This window comes from Hordeum vulgare, chromosome 4H (genome assembly GCF_904849725.1).
Source record: "Hordeum vulgare subsp. vulgare chromosome 4H, MorexV3_pseudomolecules_assembly, whole genome shotgun sequence".
NCBI lineage: Eukaryota > Viridiplantae > Streptophyta > Magnoliopsida > Poales > Poaceae > Hordeum > Hordeum vulgare.
Genome location: NC_058521.1, coordinates 555,744,576 through 555,766,032, shown reverse-complemented (window position 1 = coordinate 555,766,032; position 21,457 = coordinate 555,744,576). Strand labels below are relative to the sequence as shown.

The 21,457-nt window shown below is 40.9% G+C and overlaps 1 protein-coding gene across 1 annotated transcript; it reads left to right on the top strand.

Annotated features, from left to right (window-relative positions):
* Nucleotides 1–15,753: 15,753 nt before the first annotated feature.
* Nucleotides 15,754–16,783, top strand: LOC123446993 (inactive protein RESTRICTED TEV MOVEMENT 2-like). Its single transcript, XM_045123543.1, has 2 exons — nt 15,754–15,923; nt 16,026–16,783. Exons 1-2 carry the CDS (start codon nt 15,833–15,835, stop codon nt 16,598–16,600), a joined length of 666 nt encoding a protein of 221 aa, XP_044979478.1. The 5' UTR covers nt 15,754–15,832; the 3' UTR covers nt 16,601–16,783.
* Nucleotides 16,784–21,457: the final 4,674 nt, after the last annotated feature.

Below are 21,457 nucleotides of genomic sequence, written 5' to 3'. Positions count from 1 at the left end.
ATGCATGCAAAAATTCATAACAGAATCACATTCCTAGAGGTGTAGACAAAAAAAAACAAAATTGATGCTCCAAAATGCTTCAAAAAACACTAATTTTGAGCATTGATTTTGTTTTTTTGCCCACTCCTCCACAAATGTGATTTCACCATGAAATTTTGCACACATGTAGAAAAAACATCAATGTTTCATGTCCCAAAATTTCAGATTTTTTCGAGCTTTTTAACTAATTGTTTTTATTTTTACTGTTCATCATGTCCGGTATAAGACACATGTTTTAAACCATAACACAGAGTCATAGCCACAATTATTCCCCCTTCCCCCCTATAAATCCATAAACGAACCTGTCATATATGATGCGCCAGCATGACACAACTTTGGAAACCAAAATAAGGCTTCCCGTGTTTGTTATTGCCAGATAGAAGAATGCAAAGAATTGGATAGTACACTTGCAGAAAATGTTGTTGTACAACAGTACAGTGTCTAGCGCATAGACCGGCGAGCTTCCTAACAAAATCACCTGAGTACATGTGAGAGAGTTTATGCCAAAATCAATACCATTATGTAAAGCAAACAATGATGAAGCGTCTTCTTCAGTCCACAAGTGTACCTGACAAGATTAAACATATTGTCTTCTTTATTCTACAAATAAGTGAGGTAGTAGCCACCAAATGTGATTGTGTAGTGTCGATGGGCTCCTGCAACCAAATCAATTGGATGTTAGGAAATAAGGATGATTTACAACCTTTCCTCGCTTGTCCACAGCATAATCCATGCATGACTATATATAGAAATCAAAGTGTTAGGGGAGAAATTTCCTCAGGGGCATAGCAAAGATTAAGAGAGAGGGCAGAACACTCCTTTGTGGTGTATAGAAAAGTGTTAGGTGAGAATTTTCCTGTTAAAATAAAGCTCTCTCTTCAATTAAATTTTTTAGATCTGGATTTTCAATCAAACAAATGAAACTCAAAATCTGATTAGGATGCGAAACTGAAATACAACATGGCCACTGTATGGACTGAGAATCAATTTAGCCTTCAGACATGATATGGAAATTTCTAAGCAACAAGAAAAAACTAACTGAATGCTAAACTGTGCTATGACAAACAAGTGTCGTACCAATACTTTTGCTACTGATTTCAGAAAGATAAGATAATGCATGGACTTGTTCTAACATTGTAGTAATACCTTAGAATAGGAATTTTAATTTCACATGACATGCTGATTTCGTCCTGCTCTCATTACAATAGGAACAAGTGTTTCCCTGGAAGTAGTTACCCCATCAGACCTTACCACCTCCATTTAGATGCCAAGCTCAGAAAACGTAGATTCTCTTTTTTATGGTTATAAAACGTAGATTTTGATGCACTCTTGACACCAGGGGTGGGTGCGGCCAGGTGGCCAGGTTCAAGAGGGGAAAGGTGTGGAGCTCGAGCTGATGGGCCGATGAAGTAGGAGTCAATGACAAAACTTAAGAGGAGGTCGATCACACCTAGATCATGACGACTCAACGGTGGCCATGGAATCTCCGAGATCCAATCAAGGAGATGGGTATGGGATCGAGACACACGAGAACGCCCCAGATCGCGGAGCGCGTCGACTCGCCGAGGTCCAGGTGCAAGTTGGCGCCGCCGTTCAACTAGATCGCAAACCGTAGGATAGAGTGAGCTGCTCCACTGGTCTCTGCGGAACCGCCATGCTTGCGTGCGGAATAGGTCGGGGTAGCAGCGGTGGACTGGAGGAGAAGGCGCAGAGAATGGCAAACACGATCCATAAACAGTTTTCTCCCCCATTATTTTGGTAGTAGAGACGAGAGGTAAAATTACCTCGGTGCGTGGGGCCTGCACGTTGTAACTTTGCCATTCATTCATGCGTGAGGTAAATTTACGTTCTGCACTGGATTTCTTTCGTGACTGTGACGGCTGGTTCCTGGTTCGACTGGGGTGAGGAATAAGAATTTCTCACCCAGGTAACGAATAGTCGATCCATATATATACATATATATATATATAACTTTCTTAATTTTATACTAGCTCTAGTACAAAGTTATACTAAGCTTAAGACACTTATTTTGGGACGGAGGGATTATTTATAGAAACTCTATTCATCATCCAGGATGTAAATAGTTTATTCTTTACCCGAGATAATATTGGGATCAATTTATAAATAAATTACATTTTAAATACAAATAATTACATTTATATTGAATCATTATGTAAAATTTGATAAAAGAAAAACAAAAATATAAGTCACAAGACCAAAAAAATTGAATTTATTGTATTTTTTGCACTATTTTTGTATGTTCGTAATTTTACGTGACATAAATATTTTTACATTGATTATATTTTCTTACGGTCTCTTTTTACGTATAAAATAAGAAAAAAATTATGAAATGTAAAATTACGGTGCATTAATGTAAAAACAGAGGGTGTGAACAATAACTATTCCTCACCCAGGGTGACGAATAGCGCGACCCTATTCTTATGTAGTATATATATAGGGATTGGCTATTCGTCATCCTGGGTGACAAATAGTTATTCTTTACATCCATTTATTTTCACAACAATGCATCCTAATTTTATGTTTTATAATTTTTTATTTCATACGTAGAAAGAGATCGTATAAAAATATATAGTCATCATAAAAAATATTTTATGTCATGTAAAATTACAAACCTAAAAACATAGTGTAAAATATACACGAAATGCGATTTTTTTGGTCTTATGACCTATATTTTTAATTTTTTACATCAAATTTTTCATAATGGATTAATATAAATGTAACTATTGGTATTCCAAATGTAATTTATTTATGAAACGGTAGTAAGATTACCTGGACAAATTTTATCTACCCATTTGCGTCTTGTATGTTGTATGTACTATATATCAAATAGGAGAGTATGTATGCATAGTATGTAGTATATAGTAATGTTTAGGTAGTATGTATCATATTTTGTGCATGCTCTTTTTTACATACAAATATATATGTATTTTATAAATATAATAAAAACTATGGGTCAACTTTTAATTTTTTCACGTAACTCACTTTGGAAAAAAATCTTATATGTGGTATATGAACGTAATTAAAATGATAAATTATTAGATATACTACCGCATGATAGTGTGTGGAACATATGGGATAACTACCACTTGGTGGTAGGATGTATATTTATATATAAACTAGTAAAAGTGCCTGTGCATTGCACCGGGGTAGACTGTTGACTTTTTGATCATGAATTTTGTATTTGAAAAGTCCGCGCATCCCTCCCCCTCCCTCATGTCCTTACAGTCAACTCACTTGTATGAGCCAACTGGCAGACAAATGACGGTAGACAAATGAAACGGTCCAGCACACACTCATGGCTTTAAAATTCCAGTGTAATAAGGTCACCTTATTCTTCTTGACCTCCACATTGCATATAAAGTCGCTACAAATAGACTGAAACAAAAAAAATACACATCTAAGGTAAAGAAAAAGGAAGGTGTTAAATTATGGATACCAAAGAAAGAGTGACAGACTATTCAGACACCAAGCTATTCCAGTGTAATCCTCTCTTCGCTTAGTTCCCTGCAAGTAATTGTATGATCCCCATGGTCTCCAAAAGTATATGAGCACATCATCCATGGAGCAAACATTAGTAAATAATTTATAAGAATGCATCCTAATAGATAAAATTATGGTCCAATATGTAAAAAATAGAACTTCATGAAGCCAATACTTGCACTCGTAGACATGTGATGTATCGGGGGCATGGATGTGAAGCGACTCATGATGAATGTCAAGGATGTGTGCAGATGTGCCGACAGTCTGCCATGTTGTTCTCGAGCCTAATGGACACTGATGGCCACCCAACCTAGTTGAAACTCCATACGCCTTCCACTCCTCTGCATCAACCATTATGGGATAGTTTCATCAATTGGATCGAGAATAAAAGCATGAGCCTCGGTATTTTCATGGTCATTCTGCTTCATGCCTCCACATTGGTCAGCTCTTGTACTCTATATCACTACTAGGGAAAACCCTAGTAGTAGCGCTGGTAATATGCATAGTAGTAGCGCTGGGCCGTGCGCTACTGCTATCGCGCTACAGCTAAACATTAGACGTAGCGCAGGTTTGGCAGCGCTACTGATAAGTATTGTTAGTAGTAGCGCTTTTGCATAGAAAGCGCTGCTGCTAAGCCGCGCTACTGCTAACTTTTACTGCTTTCACAAATTTGAACCCTCTACGTATTTGTGATGTATTTATACATATTCTATACAATAGTTTCATCACATCATATTAAAACATACACCACATAGTGATACATATATAAATGATGTAGAAGTAAGTGATACATATTCTATACAATAGTTTCATAAAATATCATCACATCATCTCGAAAATAGCGATACATAAGTGATGTAGAAGTAATCATCATAGTCAATGAGACATCATATAACAAAAGTTGGTCACTAGTCATAATCACAACTCCTCCTCATCATCATTGTCAACTCTAACACATTGTAGCACATCATCACATCATCTCGGAAATAGCTAATATTCATCATAGTCATTACCACTAATACTATTTAATATCATTTTCGTCAATGAGACGTCATATAACAAAAGTTGGTCACTAGTCATAATCACAACTTCTTCTCATCATCATCGTCAACTCTAACACATTGTAGCACATAATAACATATTGTACCTAGGACCTACTCCTCTGCTTAGGCAGAATATCATAAAACAAGATAGGCCCTGACTCTCCATTATGGAGAATGGAGATCATCTTGTCTCCAATTCTTGGGCTACGCACAATGTTGCTTCCAAGTAGCTCTCTACGATTGACCATACATTTTTTTATAATCTTTGATTGTCATGACTTCATCGGTTTTAGAAATCCGGTATGGACATGAGTGATGCAGATACCTAGGCTGACCCTGGCCGTGCTGGTCGTATCATCATAACATCAACGCGACCTCTTGGTAACATAAGATGAGGCACACAATCTTGCGGGATTTTCTGTTGAAAAACATAGTATTAGCTTTGTAGCTAGCAATGTAGTTTAGTTTTACAAGAATTTATGCAAAAGATGCATGGATGTCGTAATAGTAGAAAATCTTACCATGCAATCTCCACTCATGTTACCGTAGTTCACCACGTGCACTAGTGGCACATATTGACCATAATGTTGGGGAATTTGCTGATAGGTATTGTAATTCTCAAGATCATTGATAAATGCGACAAGATGATGTTTCTCCTTACAAGTTAATTCTGCTTCATCATTGTAGTAATAGGTTTTGTCTATCATTTTTCGTATATTTTTTGAAGAATGAAAATAAGTTGTCAACTATTTTTAAATAAACAATATAAATTACTTAATAAATGTGATTGAGAAACTCACATAATGATAGAACTGGAGGCGTCTATACATCGACCCAGATGTCGATATTACCTTCAATTTCATCTTCCGGACGAATATCAAAGGTGATAAGCATATTAGGCTCAAATGCATAAGCCTTGCATAGTGCTCTCCAACTTGGGCATTCAAAATAGGAGTAGGTGTCTGCATTGTGCGATTTTACAGCAAAAGTATAACTATGCTCGGTCCTCAAGTGAACTATCTTTACCTCCATATTTATTTTAGTACTAAAATCAATCTTATCGAACACATAATGTCTTGCATGGCACGGGATACACTAGTAGAATAGTAAAAAAATAAAAATTATAAGTTGAAGCGAAAGAAGTCATGCTTAATTACGAAAAAAGACTTGTCGTTGTGACTTACTGATCCACTTCGAAGTCCTCATCCAGCATGATGCTGAAGCACCTATCATCAACTAGGTAATGCGTGTCCCAAAGGCCGCGCTTGTCTTCGCAGTATTCGCACATAACGAATTCCCCTTCGTCGTCAGACATTTCCTAAAACAGAGAAAATTTGGGCATGACATTTACTAAAAAGTGGACATATGGAGCGCCTGAAATTTGCCAGAACGGAAATGAATCAACATTCCGGCAAAACATATGCCACTCGGATATAGCAACAATGAACAAGTACAGAAGATGGGGTAAAATAGAGAATATTATGAACAACCTCTCATGCCTAACCATATTGCAAAATCCCCCCCCAAACATTCTTACATGCCCTAGGTCAGCAACCACCCCATCTTCACTAAGTGTCTTAACCCCTAGATGCATTGGTAGATCCTCATACCAAAATTACTGATAAACACTACTACTATCTCCTATCCACATATATTACTTTAGATGGATTGAATAACCTTTGAACAAACTTTAGGTGAAAATGTTGCGTCCACGGTCAACGGGGGCGTCCACGATAGGGGGGAGGCATGCGGTGTGGTGCTAGGGTGGGCGAGCGAGGCAGTAGGGAGGAGGGGGCGGGGGGCTTACTGGAGCGGGAGGGGAGGTGGTCGAACAACGGCGCGTGGAGGTGGCTCGACAACGCTTGGAGGGGGCGGAGACGTGTGGAGGTGGCACGACGGCGCTTGGAGGGGGCCAGCGGCGGAGAGGGAAGAAGCAGCGCGCTGGATCACAGGCGAGAGGGACAGAGGGCCGGTCGAACGGAGAGGGAAGGAGTGGGGGAGAGGGGATCGAGTTAGCCGGTTAACTAAATCTAGCAGTAGCGCTGGATCTGCACCGGAGCTACTGCTAACTTGTCAGCAGCGCTGGATCTGACCAAGCGCTACTGCAATTCCACTTAGCAGTAGCGCTTTGTACAAGCGCCCGCTGCTACTACTACTACTGCCGGTGGCCTCGTTGGGCCTCCTTTAGCAGCAGTGCTTGAAATACATAAAGCGCTATTGATATGGACCCTAGTAGTAGCGTTTTAGATATCCAGCGCTACTGCGAAGTAGCAATAGCGCTTGCTTTTTCCCACCGCTACTACTAGGCTCCTGCCTATAAGGTTTTCCCTAGTAGTGTATGGACTACTACCATATTTCTGAAACTTAAGAGTGCATAGATTAGGCCCTTCACGGCTCCGACTTAAACTTAACATCTTTACATCACGAAGGGTCATTCTTGAACAGTAAGAAGTTTCAGTTAGATCAAACTAACAACACATAAATTTAAATCACATAGTTACTACCTATCATAAATCCAGCCAGATTGTCAAGCAAAAGTACACGCCGAGAATTACAATAGCAAGGGAGCATTTTACTTTCAGGTTATTCATGATCCGATCATACAAAATCTAGTACTCATGTTGTACAATGGGGTACCTCTCTCATATGGAGGACTCACAGATGGCGTTCAAATCCTACTTTCCTTTTTTCTGAAAAAGATAACAACATCTTCTCTGATCTAGAGAGAAGATATAACAAATAGTCAGTTCAATTTGCAAGAATTTAGAGCAAGCCGTACTTTCCATCAGCAAACACGCAACACGCAGACACACGCATGCGAGCCATGTACGCACGCAGCGACAGGCAAACACACACATGCTAAGCACACACTAACACACACTCACAGCATGCGGTCACCTCGGGCGTCCCGGTTGCATAGGTCATGTAGGAGGAGGTGAGGGTGGAGGCGGCTGGATCGCTGATCCGTCGGACCGCCAGCTGCCGGCATGTACTCGGTTTGTCGGAATTCCCATGGGTCCCGACAAGACGGGAACTGGTGAATTCATCTTGCAGGCTTGTTGGTTCAGTTTGACTACAGACAGACACTGACAAACATGTTTGGTTCAACAATTTAACTGAAGACAGAGGGTTAGTTAGTTACCTTGTCGTGGCAGGGGCGATCGTCCTTGAAGTCGAGGACGATGAGCACGAGGGCGGCAATAATGGCGCTCCAGGACATGTTGAGACCGAGCAGTAACGCGACAAGCATGCTCAAGGTGATGGCGTAGACGCATGTCTTCCACAGCCCGTTCTTCCACTCCTCGTCCATGGCCGCCTCCTTCTCCCCCGCCGAGTTGAAGAACCAATACTCCTCCTCCTTGGTCGTCACTCTGGAGGCGGAGTCCCTCCTCTGGTGGATCCCGACGCCGTCCAGCGCCGCCTCCTTGGTGGCTTCGCCGTTGGGTTTGACCGACGGCTCGCAGCTGTGCGCCTCGCAGCCGGCCGCGTCGGGTGCAGCGGATCCGTCGGGTAGGCGGCCGCGGCACGGATGGGACATGGTGGCCGGCGAGAAGCGGTGGGAGGTGACGTCGTCCTCCTCGACAACCTCGGCGGGGAGCGCGTCGTGGGACACGTCGACGCACTTCGCCTGCGAGCAGATCCTGCCGATCTCGTCCGGACTCGACGACCGCAGAACGAGGATGGGCATCGTGGAGCGAGGGATATGGGGTCGCGGCGACGGAGGAAACCTTCGCGTTCTCGTGCGGGGCAACAATTTGATGGAGGCGGCCTCCCTTCCCCCACGCGAGCACGCCGGCGACGGCCAGATGGAGGTGACCTCCCTCCTCCTGCGTCGCCCCTCACGTCTACGCCCCTCACCTCGCCGCGGCTGGAGAGGGAGCGTCTGGATAAGATGAAACAAAGGATCGCGATCGAAATTCTTACAAGCGTAGGGGTCTTTTTGAAACAACGAAGCGTTTTCTCGATCCACGTACGGACTGCGGGTTGAATACCCAGAAGCGGAGGGACTTTTGTGCAAAAGTGCCCATGACGGATGACAAAAGCCATATGTGATTTATTATTAGGGAGAGATATGTGGTTGCGCTATTCGTTACCCTGGATGAGGAATAGTTATTCTTTATCCCGCTCTATTTTAACATCAATGCGCCGTAATTTTACGTTTCGTAAATTTTATCTCAGTTTATATGTAAAAAGAGACCGTAAAAAAATATAATGAACGTAAAAATATTTTATGTCATGTAAAATTACAAACATACAAAATTAGTGCAGAAAATACAATAAACTCATTTTTTTGGTCTTGTGACCTATATTTTTGTTTTTCTTTTATCAAATTTTACATAGTGATTCAATATATATGTAATTATTTTTATTTTAAATGCAATTTATTTGTAAATTGATCATAAGATTACCTCGATGAAACCCGCAGTCCCTACTTGGATGATAAGTTATATATATACATAATAAATTATTTTCCATTTGAGGTAATCTTACGATCGTTTCATAAATAAATTACATTTGAAATGCAAATAGTTACATTTATATTGATTCAATACGTAAAGTTTAACATAAAAAAACAAAAATATAGGTCATAATACAAAAAAATACATTTTATGTATGTTTTATGCTCTGTGTTTGTGTTTGATATTTTACATGACATAAAATATATTCTACGATGACTGTATTTTTTTACGCTCTGTTTTTACATGACATAAAATAAGACAAAATTTTAGAAACATAAAATTACGGTGCATTAATATGAAAATAGAGGGGGTGAAAAATAAATATTTCTCATCCAGGGTGACCACTAGTCAATCCATATACTTTGTGGCATGTATATTTTGAAACTTTGTTTATACATATTTTGTGGCATGTATAAAATAAGAAAAAAAATGTCTCGTGAATAGTTATAATCAGTCATTGAAAATTGTCTTTTTATAAGCCACAAAAAATGATCTTTTTCATCAAAATATTGTGCACACCCGAGATTATTGCTTGGTTTTTATTAATTTTTTAAAATATGTATTTAGATAATAGGCGCATCTACACTTATGAGCCAAAGTGAATTTCTTTATTTTTATAGATTTCACTACAGACTACATATGAAGTATATATATATATATATATATATATATATATATATATATATATATATATATATATATATATAAAGTTTAGAATATAGAGTTATTTATTATAATAAAGTCTCTAAAAAGACTTATATTTATGAACAAAGGGAATACATGCGTAAAATTGCATGTCGAATGCATGGTTAAGCTTGTTGGACCGGTCTGGGCTGTTTGCACACCTTTAGTTACAGGTGTGCTCATCCGGTTTTCTAGATTTTCCCTGTAGCTTTTGCGATTTACCTAGGAATTTAGTCGAGCCTTTTGTTCATTTATATAAAACCACGAGCATTTTCAAGCTTCTTTGTCAAACCTTCTCCCAAAAACATGAAATCTCATAAAAAGGCAAGGGCACAACGACAAGTTTTAGGTTCCTTTAGATAGATTTGCCTTTCATGTCGCTTGTTAAACTTAATGGGCTTGGACCATCTACAAAATTCTGAAATCTCAAATGAGCCCATGAGTAAAATGACAAGTGGTGGTGCTAAAGTTTAGTCTCACATCGCTAGTTGAGGAAGAATTGGACCTCTTTATATAGTGAGTTCTCCCCATCACTCTAAGTGTGTGTTAAGAAGAGAAAGAAGAAGACAACACACGCGTGCTAGCTCGCCTCGCCTAGCCTCGCTAGTAAGTATTTGACTTAGAAACCAATATAAATATGACCGGCGTGTATGAGTAACATGATAACTATACCATGATATGGCTGGTAACTACAGTACGAGAAGGTTAAAGTATGAGGCAATATGATAATTTAACACAGAAATTACCGGTGAAATGTTTCAAAAGCTTTTTCCCCTTGGATGAAAGATACCATGGTGTTTAAACGTAAGATATTAGGTGTGTGATGTATAAAGTTGTCATAAACTTACATGAAAGTTATTGAAGGAGTTATGTTTCGATGTTTTTTCCTCGAAGTCAAAGTTAACATGATGGTTGAACATAAGTTATGAGGTCCTCGGTACATAAATGACCATGCTAATTACATAGGTGTTATTGGGGCATGTTTCAGTAATGTCTTTTCCTTGGGTAAAAAGTTATCAATGCGTTGCATGTAAGTTATTGCGTGTCTACTGCGTAAATTACCATGCTATTTGCACTAGATTATCAAGGGATATTTCTAAAACTTTTCGTCCAAGACGAAAAGTTATCAGTGTGTTTATATGCAAGTTATCAGGTTAGTTGTACGTAAGTTATCATCTTATTTACACATAAGATACCGGGGGTATATTTCAACAATTTTTTCACCTCGAATGATAAAAAAGTGGTATTTTATTTAAAATTGCAAGGAGCCAAGTAGAGGGTGAGTTGGCTAGTGTGTTAAGATCACAAATTGAAGTTTTCAGATCAATTCTCAGCTTTAGCATGATTTTTTAGGCTATAAACCTACAAGTATGCAAACCGCTAGCATCAAGGTTTGTTTCTCAACATCTTTTTCTTTCAAAAAATATCAAGTCTTCGATGTGTGAGTTACCATGTTATTCGTATCAAAGTTACCGGAGGATATTTCATCAACCCCCACCCCCACGCCAAAGTTACCAGGACTGGGTTTTACAAGTTATCAAGTCTGTAATATCCGAGTTACCATGATATTCACACAAAAGTGATAGGGGAGTATCTCCTGGTCGCCAAAATTATCATGATGTCATCAACTCTAGATGAGTTAGTAAAATAGTCTACTTATGTGCGGAAAAAGATTGAATATTGCATTAACTTTTATGCAAACGGATAAAAGGAGACAAGTTAAATAGCTTATTTCGTTTCATTTTATCAAAAAAGGAACATAGGTGAGAGCATCTCCAATAGCCTTTGTACATTGAATTGCTAAAAGCTTGTTATGGCAATAGGAGAGAAAATGTTTACAAAACAACATGTTTTTTTTACTTTGATAGCGTTTGTATATTGGATTGCTATATTTGCACAAAACACGCAATGAGATATGTGGGCACTTTGTCATAGACACATTGCACACTGACATACGTACATATATATGTATACTAGCACAACTCGCATCCACGTACACATGCACACACGCGTACACTTATACACATGCATCAGACACACATACACATGCAACACACATATGTACACACACATACACACATACACATGCAACACACACATATACATACACGTACACACATACACATGCAGCACACACGCGTACACGTACACATGCAGCACGCGCACACACAGGCAACACACACACTAGTGCACGAACCCACCTGTCATTGTGACAAAATGAGGCTTTAGGAGGCTTGCTAAAAATTTATAAAGTGGTCTTTGGCTTGGCAAATATGTAAAGTATGGATGCAAATATAGCAAACTTTGTAAAAAAATTTGGTGAAGGACCATTTATACAAAGGTTGTTGGAGAATGTTTTTTAGCCAAGATTTGTAAAATAACAAGTGAGTGCAAGTATATAAGGGCTGTTGGAGATGTTCTGAGCTGGTTGGCTAGTTGAGTTAACTAATGAAAGATTTAAGCATTGAATCCTGTTGTACGCATCATTTTTTATGTTTATCAATAGGTATATAGATAACTACTAGTAAAAGTGCCCGTGCATTGCAGTGGGTTAGATTGTTGATTTTTTGATCATGAATTTCGTATTCGAAAAGCCTGCATGTCCCTCCCCCTCGCCTCATGTCCTCATAGTCAACTCACTTGTATGAGTCAACTGGTAGACAAATAACAGTAGACAAATGAAATTGTCCAGCACACACCCATGGTTTTAAAATTCCGGTGTAATAAGGTCACCTAATTCTTCTTGACCTCCACATTGCATATAAAGTCGCTACCAATGGACTGAAACAAAAAAATGCACATCTAAGAGGTAAAGAAAAACAAAGGTGTCAAATTATGAATACCAAAGTAAGAGTGGCAGGTTATTCCGGCATCAAATTATTCCAGCGTAATCCTCTCTTCGCTTAGTCCCCCGCAAGTAATTGTATGATCCTCATGATCTCCAAAAGTATATAAGCACATCATCCATGCAGCAAAGATTAGTAAATAAGTTATAAGAATGCATCCTAATAGACAAACTTGTGGTCCAGTATGTAAAAGTAGAACTTCATGAAGCCAATACCTGCACTTGGAGACATGTGATGTATTAGCGGCATGGATGCGAAGCGACTCATGATGATCAAGGATGTGTGCAGATGTGCCAACAGTCTGCCATGTTGTTCTGGAGCCTAATGGACGCTGGTGGCCACCCAATCTAGTTGAAACTCCATACACCTTACACTCTGGTGGCCACCCAATCTAGTTGAAACTCCATACACCTTACACTCTTCTGCATCAACCATCATGGGATAGTTTCGTCTACTTGACTGAGAATAAAAGCATGAGCCTTGGTATTTCCATGATCAGTCTGCTTCATGCCTCCACATTGGTCAGCTCTTGTACTCTATATCGACTATAACCATATTTCTGAAACTCGGTGCATAGACACGGCTCCGACTTAAACTTAACATCTTTACATCACGAAAGCATCATTCTAGAACAGTAAGAAGTTTCAGCTGGATCAAAATAACAACACATAAATACAAATCACATAGTTACTACCGATCATAAATCCAGACCAGATTGTCAATCAATAGTACAATAGCAAAAGCACACGCCGAGAATTACAATAGCAAGGGAGCATGCTACTTTCAGGTTATTCATGATCCGATCATACGAAATCTAGTACTCATGTTATAGGATGGGGTACCTCTCATATAGAGGACTCGCAGATGGCGTTGAAATCCTACTTTCCTTTTTCTGAAAAAATAATAACATCTTCTCTCATCTAGAGAGAAGAGATAACAAATAGTCAGTTTGATTTGCAAGAATTTAGAACATACAAATCATCTTCTACCTAATGTACAGGGAAGTAATAAGCAGCAGCAAAAACAATCAATATCACGAAGATGATCTAGCTAGCAAGCCGTACTTTTCATCAGCAAACATGCAGCATAGAGACACCAATATGGCTATTCCATGCCAAGGTACATAACATAAACCTGCACTTTGCATTGATCTAGTTTTGCCTCTATGGATAAGACGTTTGTATGAGCCCCCCTGCTTTCACAATTGTTTTGTTTCCATGTACTCCCCCGTTCCTAAATATAAGCCTTTTTTGAGATTTGAATACAAACTACATGCGGAGCAAAATGAGTGAATCCACACTCTAAAATGTATCTATATACATCCGCATGTAATCCATATTGAAATCTTTAAAATATCTTATATTTAAAAACAGAGGAAGTAGCAACCTTTTGAATCGTATTTATTTATTTACTCCATCTAACATGTGTACTGTACACACGGGGATCTGGGCAGCAAATGCAAGATGGGCTCAGCCCGGGGATCACCGTAGAATAGAAGAGGGACTCTGCAGCCTTACTCGATAGGTCTGGAACCTGCATGCTTTGCTTCTTGCAACAAGCTCAGGTCTGTACAACAATATGCTTCTGCTGGATGCAGCCATGCTTAGCTGCCAATGGCTAACATCGTGTCTAGTTGCGATTAGAGATCATCATGTCCGAATTGTGCAGCGCTGCAGCTAAACATGCTCGCCCCTACCCCGCTATTTGTTGTCATACAACAATAGTAGTGCAACTGGTACAAAGTCGAAATTAGAAGGCATCTAACAGGGAAGAAGGTCGTATGTTCTTATGTATAATTCTACAGATCGATTGTTGCGGCTGGGAGTCGTATTCTACAAATTAATTGTTGTGGGTGGGAGTTGAATATTGATAGGCTTCTAATCGCGCCCTTGAATTTGAAACCGATAAATGTAAGAAGAGAGGTGCAGTATAACAACTTGCATTTGTTCACAATCAGTAAAAAACATGTCAAAAATTGAACAGAACCTTTTGGGGCAATTCATAAAACAACTGACTCCCGTATGCTTTAGGAAATTCAGTGAACACATAATTGCCATGGATGTTTCTTAACGGTCAAAATTTTATAATTATTCGCATAGCTCTAACCACATGAGACAGAAGATACTCACGAAGCGAGCCAAATCTACAACTTGAAGCATTTATCTACTATGCATTAATCTGCTATATGCAAAGGATTGGAGAAGACATGGATGGCTATAGGGTTGCGTATACAACCTACATACCTGGTGTGTCCGGGCTAGGAAGGATGCGGCGACGTGCTCGAGCCGCCACGCCCTGCCTCCATACCGTTTGTGTCGGGAGAGCCAGCGCCCGACCCCGGCCTCACTTCGCCACCTCGACGCCGACGACCCCCGCCGGGAACAACTACCGTTCCTACTCTCCATTCTCTCCATCTCACCTCGTCTCTTCTTCCTCGGAGATAGAGCCTCCATGGCCATGGAGCACCGTCGCTGCTTATCTCCGTGGCCATGGAGCAACATCGCTGCCGGCCTCCATTACGTGGCGTCGACGTCCATGGTTTCCCTCTCGTCCCTCGCCTTTCGGAGCCTTGCCGTCGTCGTCCTCCCTCGTGTCCCGATCGGATCTGGACAACCGTCGCTGGATATGCTCGATCTGCAGCCGAACATGTACAAAGGGTTGACAAAAAAAAAACCGTTTTTTCTTCACTTACCGAGGACAGGGGTTGAATATGGGAAAACGCAGGAACCTTTCTGCAAAACACCGCGATGGGTTTTCTGACAGAAGCAGTAGGTGCTTTATTATTAGGTAAAGAATAAAAGATCGCGCGCGGGGGGGGGGGGGGGGGGGGAGCAGCTCAAAAGAAAACTTGGGGAGAGGGGCGGCGATCAACGTTCCATGAATGGATCATAGATACCCTGTTCCGCGACCGGTGGCCGACGGACGCGCCCGATCGAACAGAGGAAAACCGCAACGGAGAAGAGCCCACTCGCCAAGGCAAGGAAAGGTATCAGCATCGCCGACCGACCGATCGAGCGCAACGTACGTACCAGTCCCGGTCGATCGCTTGCTTCTCTTCCGCAGGCGTGCCCCTCTCCGTCAAGCAATTCCTCCGCCCTCGCCGCACTCCACCCACACGCGCTGCACCCCGGCGCATATATATTGCGCGCATGGCACGTCGATTTTACTCCATCAGCTTCAGCGCCATCGACCCTCCTCATCGGCACTCGCCTTCCTAGACCCTTTCAGAGCAGCTCGCGCCACCTTTCGTCAGCCAGCCATGGCCGCCGCACGGAACTACGTCGACTTCGTCCCGTCGCACGACCTCCTCGAGGACGCCGCCAAGCAGACCCTCGTCGTCAACCTCCCTGGTACGCACGCACGCATGCATGCCCTCTCCTTCCGGTCTTAACCCCCGTGGTGTGTGTTTCCACTGATCGAGCGACGCGTGCGCCATCGATTCATGCGTGCAGGGTTCAAGAAGGAGCACCTGAGGGTGCAGATCGACAGCTACGGCCGGCTGAGGATCAGCGGCGAGCGGCCGCTCGAGGACGGCCAGTGGAGCCGCTTCCGCAAGGAGTTCCAGGTCTCCGAGGGCTGCGACGCCAGCGGCATCCGCGCCAGGTTCGAGAAGGACGGCGTCCTCCACGTCACCATGCCCAGGCTCACGCCCCTCGAGGACGACCCAAAGGCCGCGGCGGACGCCGCCGCCGACGCAGAAGCTGCGCGGCACGCCGCCGCTGCTGCAGAAGAGAAGAGGCGGCAGGAGGAGATGGAGGAGGAGGACGCGAGGAAGCGTCATGCGGGCGAGGAGGACGATTACGCCAGCGACGAAGGCGAAGGCGCACGCCAGGCGGCGTCTGCCGGCCGGCAGGCGTACGGCTTCGCCCGGGACCGGAGCAGGAGCGGGATGGTGCGGGCACTGCTCCTCGCCGTGGCGGTGGCCTTGGTTGGCGTTGCTGGCCTGTATGCTCGGTACAGGTGGATGGATCCGTCGGCTGAGACGGCGCCGGCAGATGGTGCCATCGTCGGCCTCTCTGACCATTGATCACCAACACCATATAAGCATTCGTTCACACTGGTGAAGAAAAGATCGCTCGAGAAAGCAATGGCGAAGATACGGGACTACAAGGGCTGCCTGAAATACTACGTGTAAATATGATCTCACTACTGTAACATACACATTCAATTGGTGGTTGTACTTGTACATGAAAAGGATGACGATTGGCCACGGATTACGCGCCCAAAATGTGATTGCTCTGTGCACGGAGGTACTTAAAATGTTGGAATTGACGATTTTACTAGGGGAAGCCAAACTTTGGAGCACCAGGGGAGCTAAGAAACCAGGGTCACTTATAGCGCTAGAGTTATCACCATGGCCCCGTTTGGATATTCTAACTTATCTACAGGTTAGAGTTAGTTTCTAGCTCATGATTTATCCTAAACTAATTCTAACCAAAGTGGTGTTTGGATGACAAAGTTAGATTGACAATAGATACATTTGATGAAGAGAGAGAAGTGATTTTTCAGTTGGCCTCATGAGAAATAGCTCAAACTAGCACCTCTTAACTAGTGGAATAGAAAGAGAAAGCTGATTTTTTTTATTGGGCTCCATGAGAACTAGCTTCAATTAACACCTCTTGGTAGGATAGTTTTTTTTGAACAGATTATATGCAACTACCTCCAATCTAACCCTCATGTTTTAATACTTTAGGGCTACTAGTAGAACGTCCGTGTGTTGCCACAGGCTTTCGAAAAAATAAGATGCTACTCACTGAGCTAACCAAGAACAATGTCGACTAAACTAACACGCATGTTTTTTGATAATTAGCTAACACACATCATACTGTGAAACGCAATAATCTTAGAGCGCCTACACTCGGTCCCCTTAAAATCTTGCTCAAACATCCGCGGACACTTCCAGTCGGTGATCGACATGAGGATAAAAAAAGGTGACCTAACTAGACCCCTCATATCATCCCTATAAGTCCGAGTTGTCCGTAAACTTTCATATTGACACCAAATATGAGGGTGACGTATTTGGTCAGTCCGCCATGTAGGATGTGGCCCACGTTGGATCACATTTTCTTTCTTTTATTTCTCTCTCTTTTCATCTCCATCAATCCCATGCAAGTCACCACATATATAAGGGAGAAAATAAGGAGTATGACTACATGCACAAACAAATAGGGGCTCAAAACGGATACTGTTCGGCCACGATTGTGGACGTTTATAGGGGCGGATTCACTAAATCCGACTATCAATGACAACTCAAATAAAAATGATTTTTTAGTTGGAAACATGTTGTGTTTTATTTATTCTCAGCATGAACCGAGTCCAAAACATCACCAATGCAATCGATATGTACCTGGCCTAAGTTTTACATAAGTTATTTGCACAACCCTCCTTCCCTAGCCAATGAGAAGCTCCATTAGTCAAGCATCTTACCCATGCCACCGTGAACTCCTCCCTTGATCGCATGCACTCTATCGCCTTCTCAACAATAGGCCATAGATTGATCATTGATCTATCAATTTTTGAGATTCTTAACTTTAGCCGCCACTATTTTTCTAGTACATCTCCAAGATAAGCTTTGCCATCTCGAATTCATGTGCAAGCAAGCAATAACGTTGACGAGACAAGCTACAATGCATATAAATTAACCAAACAAATGATTAAATCCGTCTTCAAGGTTGATATGTTGGTCTTTCAATACAGCAACACACACACTATCTTCCACCTCTCCTCTCTCAAACCCTTCTCATGGATCATGATGTGTGGTACCATGTCGTTCAAGTCAATGTTGTCGATATCCATCCCTTTCATATCGATGCTCCTCAACCCCTGCACACCACTAACAATAGCTATTCTGTTGTGTCCTAGTTCTCTACCATGATCAGCAGCAAACCCATCGGTAATAAAACTTGAGATTAAAATGAGTATCAAATAGTTCAATTTCAAGCAATATGAGCATCGTCCTAACCAACCCATATATACTTCATTGGTTTCAGAATCTTCGATCAAATAAAATATTTTGACTTTCCATTGCCCATAATATTATATAGCAAATATGCCCATGCATTGCAAAAGGATAAACAAACGAACTTACGAAAACCATCGTGTCCGAAATAAACGCTCGCTACAGTTTTTCATTATAACCGTTGGAACACATTTTTCTGATAAAGAAACACAACATTATTTCTTTCTCAAAAAATAACATGGGTGCAACTTACTCATGCATTTTCAACAAAAATATAACATACCAAGAAATATATATAATACAACCCGTGCAAAATGCATAACTGCTCCTTCCTTAGAGATTAACGCAAACACCTTTGTGCTATGAAGATGAAGTAGTACAAACAAATGAAATAAAACAGAGAGGTATTTTCATTTTCAACACGAAGACTTTGCTACTGAAAACCACAACTACTGATCAGAATCAAAAGAAAAAAAATATATGATTGACAGCATGCTCGGGCAAAGTAGTAATAGGTGACACACTAGGTAACACGGAGGTGCATGGTATATTGTTTTATGATTTATGCATTGGTCAAGTTTTGATCACCACGGATCGATGCATGGGGATAACAACATATGTGGAAAACTCACTGATTTGCCGAAGAACTAAAAGTCTCATCACTTGTTTACAAAAGGCATGCATGTTGCTGCTCATTTCTTTCTTGTTCTACATAAATATAAAGTTACGCCCCATTTTATAATTAAGTTTAGTGGCTTAGAAATCCATGATGTAGATCAACATCTCCCCTCACCGCAGTCACTTTCACCGGTGCGATGCCTCGTCCCTGGCTGCCGCACAATTTAACAATTCACATGTAATTTGAATCAATACAAACGGAGAAATCCATCTAGAATTGCCCGTATAAGATCTTACCTATAGTCAGTATTATCAACTTTCCATGCATAACATGATGAAAACAAATATGATGTAATCATGCATAAGTATAGAAAAGCCCACATTTTTATTCCTTGAAAAAATGAATTCACAATTTCACTCGACCATTTGCATATGTACAATTTGATATTTCCGTAGAACAGATGTACAATTCATGTTAGAGTAATCATATGACAAAAATGGACCAGAAAAGTAATTTTGCCTCCATCACAAGACTTGTTGGGACCATTTCTTATGTTCCTGTCCTCCTAATCATCAGTTTTGTACAAAGGTCTTCCATCAATCAATACAAAACAGAAAAAAGAGGTGTATGATCAGGAAATAAGAATTCAGCTACATGAGATCAGCATAATCAAATGTTCTAATGGGAAGCACTGTAATGCAGCCATATTACCAATCATAGATGCAAAAACACCGGACTATACTTATGCCATGACAACATTCTGATTCCATGGGGAAAATGGATCAAAAGTGGATACCAATTCAACAAGTTCAAATCTAGGTAATTGCTCGTGACTCGCAAAGGGGCTATAACCAATTATGCCAAACATGTACTGAAAGATGGTAAGATCTTTCTTTACCATTATATCACCCTCCTTCTTCTTCCGCCCACTGTATCCATCTATCAAATACAATATCGTTGCCGCAATCAATGGCCCATCTACATCGTATGATGAATAATACGAAATATAAGTAGTTCTCAGTAAAGAAATTTAATGGCAAGGTAAATCATGGTATGATTCAAGCTGAGGGTACACACACGGGAAAAAGTCAATACAAAAAATAAAAGAAAAACCGTATTTTATCAACAAATGTCAAAAGCTTTGAAGAAATTATTGACAACCTAAAAGACCGTCACTTATGTATTCACTTTTTTTAAGAAAGGGACAAAGGGTTTTGTTTTCACACAAATTGATGCAGGCAAAGAATATATATTTACAAGCTTATTTTCTTCTACAAAACCAAATACACATGTGCATGGAAATATCTAAATCAAATAGCACATATAGCTTCAACTTGAGAATTGATGGATGTTGTAATTCAGCCTTGTTAACATGCATATAAGAAAAATACAAAGGTCTTACCTTTATTCCTCCTTGATAGTGGCACCCAAACCGACTTGGAAAACAACACTTTAAAGCCCATGACCATGACACAATATTTGCAAGTTGTTTAACACACGAACTCGATCACATTGGGTATACGATTCTCCAAAACAATGCATATATATTATATACCCAATTCTCCCTATTTTTTTTATAATGAAACACACCATTATTTCTTTCTCAAAAAGTAACATGGGTGCAGCTCAGTGATGCATTTTCATAAAAAATATATCATACCAGGAAATATATACAATACAACCCGTGCAAAATGCATAACTGCTCCTCTCTTAGAGATTAACGCAAACACCTTTGTGCTATGAAGATGAAGTAGTACAAACAAATGAAATAAAATAGAGAAGTATTTTTCACCTTCTTCCACCTATCAAAGCCCAATACAGTAAATGTTTTTGAGCCACACTTCCCAATTGGCTTTCTTGAGAAGAGGAAACAATGGAAGCAATATGCACGCTTCGTGTAAGGTGAAAACTCGAGCCATTCAAAATCCTTGAACCAATCTAGTACACCGACGATGTTTTGGTGGATCATCATTATATGGATACTCTCTCATGTATGGCATGTATCAATCTTCAGAAATATAGAATTGTCGTGCTTCATTTTGCTTCTCAAGAGAAAGTTCCCAAATCTGTTTGCGCTTTCCAGGGTCTCGCTCAAACGATGTGCTTTCGATTCTTTGTTGTTCTAGAACTTCCACAGATGCCTCAGTATTTTGCTTAGGGGGTGGCATATCAGCTGAACTGAGCTTGGGGGCATTATGACCAATGGGTTGCTCTGTGGCATCTACCTTCACGGTTGCATTTGCATTTTCAACTGTAGAGTTTGTAGTAATTGGCTTGAAAAAATTACTTATGACTGGTGTCTTCCT